Raw genomic sequence first — 13,001 nt, forward strand, 5'->3', positions numbered from 1 at the left:
CAGGTAATACAGAAGCACTGCAGGCACAAATATAATAGTAATAATAATGATATTATGATTTAATATATTATGAAAAACAATATTGGGAAAAACTGAGGGGCTGCCATTGCTTACTAGAATAATTTATTTTTGTCGTTTGTACACATTCAAATTTGTTGTTGTTTAAGCTAGGTATAGGTGTATATATTCTCCGTCATTTGTTTGCCTTACCTTGTAATGCTGGGGCTGCAGTTTCGTTTCCCCTATGTTCATGTATTCATTAACCCAGCTTGTGCCTATTCACTAAAAGGACAGGCAACTTCTTGTTCTGGATCACACAGCGTCCAATGCATGCCTTGCCATTACCTCTGTGTAGCATCATAAATGTGGAACTGGTGATGTCATTAAACAGTGAACTCTATGTTAATTGCTCTGCCTACTTGTGTCTGTGTCATCACTAATTAGCTCTCACCTGTATAAGCCCTTCGCTTAGTGACCTAGGAATTGCAGGATATGTTGTTTCTTCGCAGGAAGTGTAGGTTGTTGGTCTATAGACAGAGGTCATGCATTAACCTGTGCAGTGCCATGCCTCATGTTTCTGCACAAACAGAAACTACAGGGCACTTTTCCTCCCAATGATATGAGGCACCATTTTCCCCCACTGACACCAACAGTGGGGCATAATTCCTGTTGCCAACACCAACAATGGGGCACTATTTCTTCCACTGATATCAATGATTGGGCACTATTCCTCTCACGGGGCACCAACAATGGGGCACTAATACTGTCCCAGACACCAACAATGGGACACAAATCCTCCCACTGAAACCAACAATGGGGCACTATTCCTCCCACAAAAACCAATGATGGGACACTATCCCACCTCCCACCAACCTTGAGGCCATGTTTATTCTCACTGGGGCCCTGGGGCATTTTCCACCCCCACTGACCACAATCTGGCCCCCCTAAAATCTAAAGGACAGTAAATTGGCCCTTTGTTTAAAAGGTTTGGAGACCCCTACTCTAGGTTAAAGAGGGAAGTGGGTTATGTGGTTTGCAGCATTTAGGCATCTTAAAAATGTATATTTTTCCTATTAGTTCTAAAGAGCACATATGCAAACGCAAAGCACCATTTAGTGGCTAAAGTGAAGATTAACATTCCTTAGAAAGCAAGGGATGCAAGGTTTAATGTGTTTTCTGCAAGACTTTTATATGGGGTGGCAGAGCCACATACACACAGGGCGTGCTTACATTTTCAGCATCTTAGGGACTGTTCAAGCTTTGTGAACCCCAATAAAGCCATATCCAGTACATGACTGTTTCTTTATCAGGTTGGTGCTGACTTATCAGGGGGAACAACAGCAATCAGGACAGACTGGCCAGCAGGGTAATGAACCAGTCATACATTGTCTAATAGAACCTCTAGTCAAACATGGTGACTGTTATCAATGTATATAGTACCATTGGACCACAGAAATCAAATGAATCTATGGCCATGCATTATATATAGTAAAATCAAAAGTGATTAGTTGCGTGTGGCAGACAATCATTTTTCTAACCTTGTAATAAAAATAACATCTGGATTCTTATTGGTTGCTACATGCAATATTACCACTATTTAAATTACAGTTACACAGAAATTATTTATATAAAATGTAATTACCTTTCTTCCTGCTTAGCAACGTCATTGAGGATGCCATCTCTGTGACCAACCTCCCGGATGCTCTACTTGGGCAGGTCGGTGCTTCGGTACCTTTTCTCTGGTGTAAGGTTTCATCTTTCTTGATCATTAGCAGATCTGCCCGTCCTTCTGCAGTATAACAGCCCTTTATGTAAGCAGCTGATTCTGCCAGATTCTCCATGTTTAGCTTCCTCTCTGTGGAGCTACAAGAGTCGAAGTCTGAGGCATCAAAGCTTTCAGTTCTTGAACCATTTTCTTCTTCGATAATGTCCATCATGGGTCTCATCAAAGGAGAGTCTTGGTCTCTCTTTGGGCTTTCTTCAGAAGCGGAAGATCCATCACATGACTCAATAATGAGCTCACTGTCCAGTTCAGCTTCACGTTCCTCCCTCAGTATACTGTATTGTATGGATGGGGAGGCAGGTGAGGGTGGTGGGCCACCAATGTGACTGAATGTCATGTAAGCAGATTGCATGGCCTCTTCTCCTGCCAGCTGATCTTCGGAAACAAGCTCTATTTCAGAGTCACCAGATTCCACGCTCGAAGCCTCGTTATCTGTCGAAGAGGGGACAGCTGGTAGCCCCGGCATGCTCTTATGATCCTTTTTTTCAGAGTAAACACTATGAGCTTTCTGTTCTTCAGTTGTTTCATAGGAAAAGCCTTTTGCTGTATCTTTTGCTTTCATGGCACTGATAAGTTCTTCCTCAGATATGCGGAATTTACTCTGTTTCTCCGAGCCAGATGGTTCTGTATATCCATCTGGATGCAAACAAAAACAAAAAAAAGTATAGTCAGAGAAAGCAGCTCCTCAGAGACTTGCATAATTAGGCGGGGGGGGGGGGGATACAATTTATTCGCTGTTTACAGTATCATTGCCCTATTTCACTCACCGACCTGATTTGACCTAAAGTGCATATGGATAAGAACCTCTGATACATTTTTCTGTTGCCTGAGTCCCCATCGGAAGTGATATAACCAGGACAGGTGTCCTTGTTGGGAGATAACTTTTCCATTCCCGTTCTTTTGACAAATGTCAATGATGGGATTTCCCACTTTTTTTTTTTTTTTTTTTAAGTAATCTTTATTTGTAAAGAGAATTTCCATAAAATTGACATGATATAGAAACATCAGAATCCACAAAACGAGTGCATCAAAGATTATACACAGCTGACAATATCAAGCGTTTACAAGAGAGTCATTTCAAACAAAGGCAGAGGTACAAGGCCCTTTAAGGGTCAGACCTGAGCCAATATGGCAGGTACTAAGTAAACACATGGCCGATACACAAATGAAGTTGATGGGTCCGGGAGGGCAAAGGCAGGCGGCAAAGGCAGGAGCCAGTCTGCTCAACACTTGGGCCTAGGGCCGTAAGAACCAGAAGCCCTCCACCAAGACGATACACCAAAATCATGAGTGATCCAGGTAAGTATTCTGTCATATAATATGAGCTTCTGTCAGTTGTGTATCAGGTGCCATACCATGGGAAAAATCCAACACCCAAAAACAAGTGTGGAGAAAAAGGGGAAAAACAAAGGAACTCAATATAAATTTCCCACTTTTATTTGTAGTGACAGTTGGAAGTGAGGAAAAATCTCTCAAACTCGCCCTCAAGAAACGGGAAAGGATCCAGAGTCCAAATGTCCAAGAGCCCAAGGTTTTCAACAGTACAATTAATTCATATCAGAAAAAAAGGGGGTTCAGGGGTCAAACACACCCTTTATCAAGGCTACAAAACAAGGACAAAAACAAAGGTCATAAATCTAAAAGTAAAAGGTCATGAATATTTGAATGAATATAGAAGTAAAAAATGAGTATCAAAGTCAAAGAATATTATTATTATTATTATTATATTTTATATGTATATTTATTTTTATAGTCATTAAAAACCTTGAACACTTGGACATTTGTTTGTGTTCTTATTGATTGTAAGTATTTATAACTTCAAAGGTGGTTCTAACCCTTTTTCACTCAATCCAAAGAAACAAATGAAGTTATGAGTAACTTTGCGAAATAACCTTCATGACTCATACAAAAGTACTGCGGACTATAGTACACCAGATGTTCCTGGGCTTTGGCAAGGCCACTTAAAGCAGGTCTCCAGGCAGTTATTATTATTATTTAGTTTTGGATTGAAAGGTCAGACCTTCTGTCATATGTGTGCTATTGTCTGGGACCCCATTGGGGAGAATCAACCTATCAGTAGTGGTGACCACTGTCCCTTATAAAGAAAGCAGGTGGAAATCCAACATTTTAGAATTGTCCTCAGGACAAGAGGTGAAGGGAAATCTTCCATCTGTCCTGGGGACAACTGTCTACGAGAGGAAATCCCCTCAATTTGGGAGATTTTCCCTTACTTTTTTGTGTGTCTCGGAGACTAGAAGTGAAAGGGATTTTCCCCAATGATGCACTGACAGCAAAAAATAACCTTGCAAGTCTTTAACCCTTACTACAACATCCAAAAGTAAAAACGCATTTATGTTATTGTACATTATGCAATGTGCATGCCAACATGTGCATTGGAGTGCCATTCCGCCTGAATGGCTCTGCATTACACGACATGCATATCTACTGCAATGTATGGTAACACACTCAGTACTGCATGTAATAATGTCAATGGGCTCATTGGCATCCCTGTTAATGTTCAAAATACATATGTGATAACAAGCTTAGGTTGTGTTGCAGTATTTATCCATATTCTTAGATGCTGTTTATGTCATGATCTTGGTGTGTGTTTCATACCCAAATTACTTCAGTACCAACTACTTCTTTCTTGAGAAGCTGGCTAATAATAATGTATGAGATGACTCTATTAGATTGTGGCAGTTATATTGACAGATAAGCTAGCTGTACTGTGATTGCATTACTGAAAATTGACTAGTCATTGTAATCATTTTGAGCATGTTTGCTTTAGACAGCATTGATGCATAGCTGTGCACAAGGGTATTATATCTCTTTTGGAGCTGATCCCATTAATGACAGTAAGCGCAAGACAAAAGAATTAAGAACATGACTCGAATGCAAACTTATTAGATAACAACTTGGTTTGCCAAAGTATACAATATACAACACAGATATCTATGGTGTAGGCATCCATTTCTAATTAATGTGTGTTGAGGGCGGGTTCTCTCTTTTTGAATTAAATGAAGACTAACTTTTATCCAAAGGTTAATCTCTGCTGGCCTTAAGTCATGTTTGAATCAATTGCCACCCTTTTTACAGATCTACTGTTTGGGTTGTCTTTTAGGCAGCCTATAGATGATTTAATTTTCTTTCCTTTCACCATGGGTAGAAAGAAAGAAAAAACTCTCAATTCCCCTATCAACACAGTCAGTGTTGATGGGGGAATGCCTCCCACAGGGCTATTGTGTTCTGTAGGTGAAGGGGGCACGGACACAAGGATTACTGCTAGCAGCTATAGCATGCCAAAAATCCTACAGGCTCATTGTACCCAAGTTGATCGATGGATCGACCTGGGTATAATCAGCCTGCCCAGACAAGGATTGAAATTCGGCCCTGCTGAATCCACGGAATTCAAATCCATGTATGGCCGACTTTAAGCTGCTCAAAGATGATCGAAATTTCAATCTATGTATTGCCATTCTTGCTAGACAGAAGATGATCTAATGAATAACTTCTATCAAACATGACTGTTGGAAGATGCTTGTCAATCAGTGTCTACAGTCAATCGGCTGAAGCTGCTGATCGGTGTATTCTGACCACAGAGAAGTCCTGCTGTCAGAATACAATAGCACAGTGGGAAAGACTTGTTAGTTTTTTCTACAACCAGCACTCTGGCTGATGATCAAAAAAAACAAAAAGCGGCATCTATGGCCAGCCCTGCTGTCAGATTACAGAATGTACACATTTGCTGTTACTGAAACAATACAGCAAAAGACTTATGCCGGTCATAGATGGAGCAAATTTCTTTCCTGCAATCAGAGGTTGCAAGAAAGAAAATCGCTTAATTCTCCCATCAACACTAAATTCCTCCGACAGAACCATTGGAGGGTGAGAAAAGCTACCCAATTGAGTGATTATTGCTAGCGGCTTTAACAACCTCTGACAATAATCACATGTAAATTCCGACAGGCTGGTTGTACCCAAGTTGATCGATAGATCAGCAAGGGTACATTGAGCCTGCCTATACATGGTTCAAATCTCGGCTGGTTCTTGCTGAACCGGACTTTATTCAAACCATCTATAATTGGCTTTAAAGTCATAAACATATGTGGATTTGATAAGTGAAAATTAGGAGAATATGTGTGGTCTATTAAAAGTGGTAGATATGTTTGTGATGGGGATGAGGATATTTTGTGGGGGCTTTGTGGTTATGAAGGATTTATATAAAGGGGTACCAGATAGTGACTTTGTTACCCGAATGTCATTAATATTCTAGAAAGGGAGAGACCTATATTATTTGGGAGCGGAGTAGATAATGAACCTGAAATGGTTATATCAATCAACCTTATAGGGTGAAAAGTTAGGAGTTAAAAGTCCCAGGAGTAGTGTCTCGGTAGCATTAGGGAAGATGTGAGAATTGTAGAGAATTGTAGAATATTCAAATGCATGCGAATGAGAGGAGTTTTTTTCTGTAAATATGTATTGAGATAAGGAAAGGGAGTATGTAATTAGTTTTCTATGTTGATAATTTTAAAATAATAAAGAGAGAATAATTTAAATAAAAAAAAAAAAAAAAAAGATTTTGGGTCCTTTCACACGGCCGCTCCGTGTGTCCGCAAATCATCCCATCCGTTTGCGGATGATTTGCGGACATAATGTAAGTGAATGGCACTGCGGGTGTCAGCGGAATACCATCCGCTGACACCCAATTTTCCTCCTTTCAGTTCTGTTCCGTTTTTACGAATGGAACAGAACCCCATTTTTCCTTCCGTGTAAAAAACGGAAAGGAAGGAAAATCGGATGTCAGCGGTGTCATCCGCTGACATCCGCAGTGCCATATACTTACATTATGTCCGCATATCATCCCTAAACGGATAGGATGATATGCGGGCACACGGAGCGGATTACAGAAATGTCATCCGCTCCGTGGAAAAAAAAAAAAAAAGTCCCGCAGCGGACCTTTCACACGGAGCGGCCGTGTGAAAGGAGCCTTAACGTGTGCCCAAACCCAAGATTGTGGTGGCTGCACTCATTTTCTTTTTTTCAGGTGAACAATGAATTGTTCTTTATCTATCTCCAAACCCTGCATGATCTGAGCTTCTTTTCCATCCCTACAGACATCTGGTGATCCTGTGGACCCAATGGCTTGGAGCTGGGTTAGTTGAGCGTGTTTGACCATTGTATAGAGTGGTCCACTACTGAGGGTAAGGGTCAGTGTGTTCTTTGCTCTTGGTGGAAGACCTCTACAGCACTTCTTGTGTGTGAATACTGCGTGGGTTGAATCCTATACTTTGGAACTTCATCATCACACAGAAAATGACTCTCTTTATGCATTACAACCTGGTCACCTGCCTGCCTCCATCCTGTACATGGATAGTGTAGGAGAAAGAAGGCTGCGGAGAGAGCTGCTGGAGTTGGCTTACTTTACAGAAATGTATAATAGCCAGCATGGTCTTCCCCTACAGATACAGTCAGGTCCATAAATATTAGGACATCGACACAATTCTAATCTTTTTGGCTCTATACACCACCACAATGGATTTTAAGTGAAACAAACAAGATGTGCTTTAACTGCAAACTTTCAGCTTTAATTTGAGGGTATTTACATCCAAATCAGGTGAACGGTGTAGGAATTACAACAGTTTGTAAATGTGCCTCACACTTTTTAAGGGACCAAAAGTAATGGGACACATTAACAATCATAAATCAAACTTTCACTTTTTAATCCTTTGCAGTCAATTACAGCCAGAAGTCTGAAACGCATAGACATCACCAGAAGCTGGGTTTCATCCCTGGCGATGCTCTGCCAGGCCTCTACTGCAACTGTTTTCAGTTCCTGCTTGTTCTTGGGGCATTTTCCCTTCAGTTTTGTCTTCAGCAAGTGAAATGCATGCTCAATTGGATTCAGGTCAGGTGATTGACTTGGCCGTTGCATAACATTCCACTTCTTTCCCTTAAAAAACTCTTTGGTTGCTTTTGCAGTATGCTTCGGGTCATTGTCCATCTGCACTGTGAAGTGCTGTCCAATGAGTTCTGAAGCATTTGGCTGAATATGAGCAGATAATATTGCCCGAAACACTTCAGAATTCATCCTGCTGCTTTTGTCAGCATTCCATTGGCAGCCATACATGCCCACACCATGACACTACCACCACCATGCTTCACTGATGAGGTGGTATGCTTAGGATCATGAGCAGTTCCTTTCCTTCTCCATACTCTTCTCTTCCCATCACTCTGGTACAAGTTGATCTTGGTCTCATCTGTCCATAGGATGTTGTTCCAGAACTGTAAATGCTTTTTTAGATGTTGTTTGGCAAACTCTAATCTGGCCTTCCTGTTTTTGAGGCTCACCAATGGTTTATTTACTCTGGTGAAGTCTTCTCTTGATTGTTGACTTTGACACACATACACCTACCTCCTGGAGAGTGTTCTTGATCTGTCCAACTGTTGTGAAGGGTGTTTTCTTCACCAGGGAAATAATTATTTGGTCATCCACCACAGTGGTTTTCCGTGGTCTTCCGGGGTCTTGTGGGGTTGCTGAGCTCACCGATGCGTTCTTTCTTTTTAAGGATGTTCCAAACAGTTGATTTGGTCACACCTAATGTTTTTGCTATCTCTCTGATGGGTTTGTTTTTTCAGCCTAATGATGGCTTGCTTCACTGATAGTGGCAGCTCTTTGGATCACATATTGAGAGTTGACAGCAACAGATTCCAAATGCAAATAGCACACTTGAAATTAACTCTGGACCTTTATATGCACCTTGTAAATGGTATAATGAGGGAATAACACACATCTGACCATGGAACAGCTGAGCAGCCAATTCTCCCATTACTTTTGGTCCTTTAAAATGTGGGAGGCACATATACAAACTGTTGTAATTCCTACACCTTTCACCTGATTTGGATGTAAATACCCTCAAATTAAAGCTGAAAGTCTGCAGTTAAAGCACATCTTGTTTGTTTCATTTCAAATAAATTGTGGTGGTGTATAGAGCCAAAAAGATTAGAATTGTGTCGATGTCCCAATATTTATGGACCTGACTCTATCAATAGGAAGGAAGCTAGAACGTATGTAGCCTTCTGTTATATTAATTCCAGTCAGTGTGCACTTCAGCATCCAATGGGTGCCTTAAGATAGATGCACTTATAGAATGGGGGACCCCTCTGAAACTTCCTCTGCACCACTGGGACCCCAGGAGGTTTAATGTTCTACAGAAGGGAGGCAGATAGAAAAAAATAGAAGCATCTGTCCTATATCATTTTAGAAACCGTGACAATTTTTCAGGACCATGGACAGTAATTGACTAAGAGGTTATCCTAGTTACTATACTAAATTTTTCATGACATTACAGCAATCTGCAGCATCATCAGAAGTTTAAAAAACTGCTGGGCCTCATCTCCAAGCCAACAGCAATGCACTGCAATGCTTAACCATGTGTGATATTTGGGTTTACTGGCTTTTAGTAAGAGATGGCTATAAAATAGTAGAACTTTATTAACACATCAGCGCTCTCAAAACTAAATTCCAGCCTTACCTGCGATCTTACACAGCTGTACAGCCTCTACTCCTGTACTGAAATTGTTTTCTGTAATTTCACTGCATACTGTGAGCTTTGCACTACATGCAGCAAGTTGGCTAGGGCCCACCTCATTTCCTTGCTGAAGGATATCAAGCACCATCTAGGTCAGTGATGGTGAACCTTGGCACCCCAGATGTTTCGGAACTACATTTCCCATGATTCTCATGCACTCTGCAGTATAGTTGAGCATCATGAGAAATATAGTTCCAAAACATTTGGGGTGCCAAGGATCGCCATCAATGATTTAGGTCTTTCCTCCTCAGACTGACTGTCCCTGGCCCATGTCTTTCATTTCTTGGTTTTCTTTTCTTTCAATCATGGAGGTTCATCATCACATACGAGTGTTACCTAAGGCAGGCTACAAGCAAAGGCAGACTGTCTAGGAACTCTTTCAAACGGATATCCACCCATTAAGGTATTTTGAGATCTGCATAACTCATCCCAAGAACCAGCCCACTGCTTGCATCAGGGTTGAGGGCTCTTGTGAGGACTGGAGTACTGAGGCATTATACTGTGATGTTTTCAGGAAGCTATGTACATCCCCCTGCTGGGCCCTCCCACCAGCCATGACCTATCTGCATTGCATAGAGAAATACAGGAGCCCAGTAATACCGTCTTTGGGTTTAAAATATGGTATTTAATAAAAGAGGATTTTTATTTTATTTTATTAGCCATCATCATGTTGATGAGGGGAGAAAGGAAGAACTAAATAAGGCAGAATATATGCAGACTGAAGCCGGCTAAAGACAGAGGGATTTCCTTTTCTGCAGCCATGGTTTGCAGGAAAGAAAATCGCTTGATTCCCCCAGAGCTATTGTGCTCTCCCAGTGAGGGGGAGCCATTTCCACTGGGAGAACACAGTGATTACATCTAGGGGCTATTATATCTGCTAGCAATAATCGCGTGTAAAATCCAACAGGCTGCTTGTACCCAAGTTGATCGATCAATCAACTTGGGCTTATTCAGCCTCCCATACATGGGTCGATTCTTGGCCATGTTTCTGCTGAACCATCCGAGATTCTAACTGCCTATTGTCAATTTCAACTTCATATTTAAAGCCGACAAAACATCTAAAAGAAAACCGTTCCATGGGAAGACCCGCAACACACCTCAAAAATGTACAATATGAAAATAAAACTTTTTCATATACATGGGTCGATTCTTGGCCATGTTTCTGCTGAACCATCCGAGATTCGAACTGCCTATTGTCGGCTTCAACTTCATGGGTCGATTCAACATACATGGGTCGATTCTTGGCCATGTTTCTGCTGAACCATCCGAGATTCTAACTGCCTATTGTCAGCTTCAACTTCATATTTAAAGCCGACAAAACATCTAAAAGAAAACCGTTCCATGGGAAGACCCACAACACACCTCAAAAATGTACAATATGAAAATAAAACTTTTTCATATACATGGGTCGATTCTTGGCCATGTTTCTGCTGAACCATCCGAGATTCGAACTGCCTATTGTCGGCTTCAACTTCATGGGTCGATTCAACATACATGGGTCGATTCTTGGCCATGTTTCTGCTGAACCATCCGAGATTCGAACTGCCTATTGTCGGCTTCAACTTCATATTTAAAGCCGACAAAACATCTAAAAGAAAACCGTTCCATGGTAAGACCCACAACACACCTCAAAAATGTACAATATGAAAATAAAACTTTTTCATATACATGGGTCGATTCTTGGCCATGTTTCTGCTGAACCATCCGAGATTCGAACTGCCTATTGTCAGCTTCAACTTCATGGATCGATTCAACATACATGGGTTGATTCTTGGCCATGTTTCTGCTGAACCATCCGAGATTCGAACTGCCTATTGTCAGCTTCAACTTCATAGGTCGATTCAACATACATGGGTCGATTCTTGGCCATGTTTCTGCTGAACCATCCGAGATTCAAACTGCCTATTGTCGGCTTCAACTTCATATTTAAAGCCGACAAAACATCTAAAAGAAAACCGTTCCATGGGAAGACCCACAACACACCTCAAAAATGTACAATATGAAAATAAATCTTATGTTAATGTTACTACTTTTCTAAGAAATTCTGTAATACTCAATACTTATGCTAAGTCACTTACCTCCATGAATGGATGGGGGTGTCAAGGACTCAGGGCTATCATCTTCTGGTTCTGATACCGTTACTGTTGGAACTGAGTCCCCACCTGGTTTTAAGCCCAGTTCTGATACCCCCTGATAACTAGTTTCAAAAAAGTCACATTCAATAGACGATTCTGTCCCAGTAAGTGTAATTTTCACAGGGGAGGTCTTAGTATTTACGGTTGCTGAGTGGCTATATAAGCCAACATTATCATCAGTTTCCTCCATATATGGTGAATATGAAATATCTTCACACTGATGATCCTTAAAAGCAAAGTCATAACCTACTGGGCTCGGCTTTCTGTCATAAACCTCTTTAGGAGAATGCTGAGGTTTCGTATCTGGAGACCTGCGGATGTCGATGTACTTGCAAGCTTCTAATTTATCACCCTCTGAAGGGTCAGATAATGTCTTGATCACATCCTTGCTTTCTGCGGGTGTCATCTCAATTCCTGAATCTGAACTGAGCAAGCCACGGCCCTCAAACATGGGGGTATCTTGAGGAGAACGGGAGCCGGTTCCAAGTTCCTCTGTATTTACCCTCGTACCACCATCTCCCTTCTTCAGAATGCCAGTAAAGTAGGAGGACTCTGGCTGGGACACATAACGTTCATCTGATTTCAGAGATGTGTAAAAAGATTCATCATCATCCAATGAAAACTTCTTAGAATTAGCATAATCTAAAAACACAAAATGTAAATTGAAGAATTAAAGAATGCTCCTAGCATATATAAAGAAATAAACTTTAGTACATATCATTATATAATATACAAAGAAGGGGAGACTGGGAGAGACAAGAAGGAATGATACAGAGAGGAACTTGAGACATTGTGAAAGCCAGGTAGCCAATGTGTCAAAAAATAAATTTACAATGCTTTTAAACATGGTCTACTTCTTAGAAGTCTATATGCCATAAAATTGCCTGCAAATTCTTGGAACGAAGAAGCACCCGGTACAAAAGTTCATCTCGCTCAAAAGACTTTTGGAAACATTTAAGTAGATGAAAAGCCCAACACTACATATTTATAAAACCCTTCCCCTACCTATCATGCATACCCAGCATAATAAAGATCTGTGTACTTACCTAATCCTGCCTGGAGAATACAGTGATTAGTGCTAGTGGCTATACCTGCTAACAATAATCGCATGCCGAAAATCCGACATGCTGGCTGTACCCAAGTCGATCGAAGGATCAACTTAGGTACATTCAGCCTGCCCATAGATGGTACACATCTAGGCCAGTTCAGCCAAGATTTGAACCATCTATGGTCTGCTTTAGGCTTTTCTTCCATTTTAAGAGTATTAAATAGAGCCAGCATATTTCAGGGGGTAAAAGCCTCCCCCATCTTCAGGGCATAGCCCTGGTTCACACCAGTACTATTTGTCATAGGTTCAAAATCGCATGACATAATGAATGCAGCTGCAAGACTTATCCACCTTACCAACCGTTCAGTGTCCTCCAACCCTCTCTGCCAATCCCTTCATTGGCTTCCACTCACCCAAGGAATAAAATTCAAAGTGCTAACAACAGT

At 41.1% G+C, this 13,001-nt stretch overlaps 1 protein-coding gene across 1 annotated transcript in view; it reads right to left on the reverse strand.

Annotated features, from left to right (window-relative positions):
* Positions 1-13,001, reverse strand: part of RTN1 (reticulon 1) — a 299,713-nt gene that overhangs the window by 135,248 nt on the left and 151,464 nt on the right. The window contains exons 2-3 of the mRNA XM_082242924.1: positions 11,451-12,149; positions 1,643-2,419 (exon numbers count right to left, since the gene is read on the reverse strand). Of these exons, the coding sequence (XP_082099050.1) occupies positions 1,643-2,419; positions 11,451-12,149 (1,476 nt within the window). The remainder of the gene's footprint in view (positions 1-1,642; positions 2,420-11,450; positions 12,150-13,001) is intronic.

The sequence above is a fragment of the Pelophylax lessonae genome, assembly GCF_965119305.1.
Source record: "Pelophylax lessonae genome assembly, chromosome: 13".
Classification (NCBI taxonomy): Eukaryota; Metazoa; Chordata; class Amphibia; order Anura; family Ranidae; genus Pelophylax; species Pelophylax lessonae.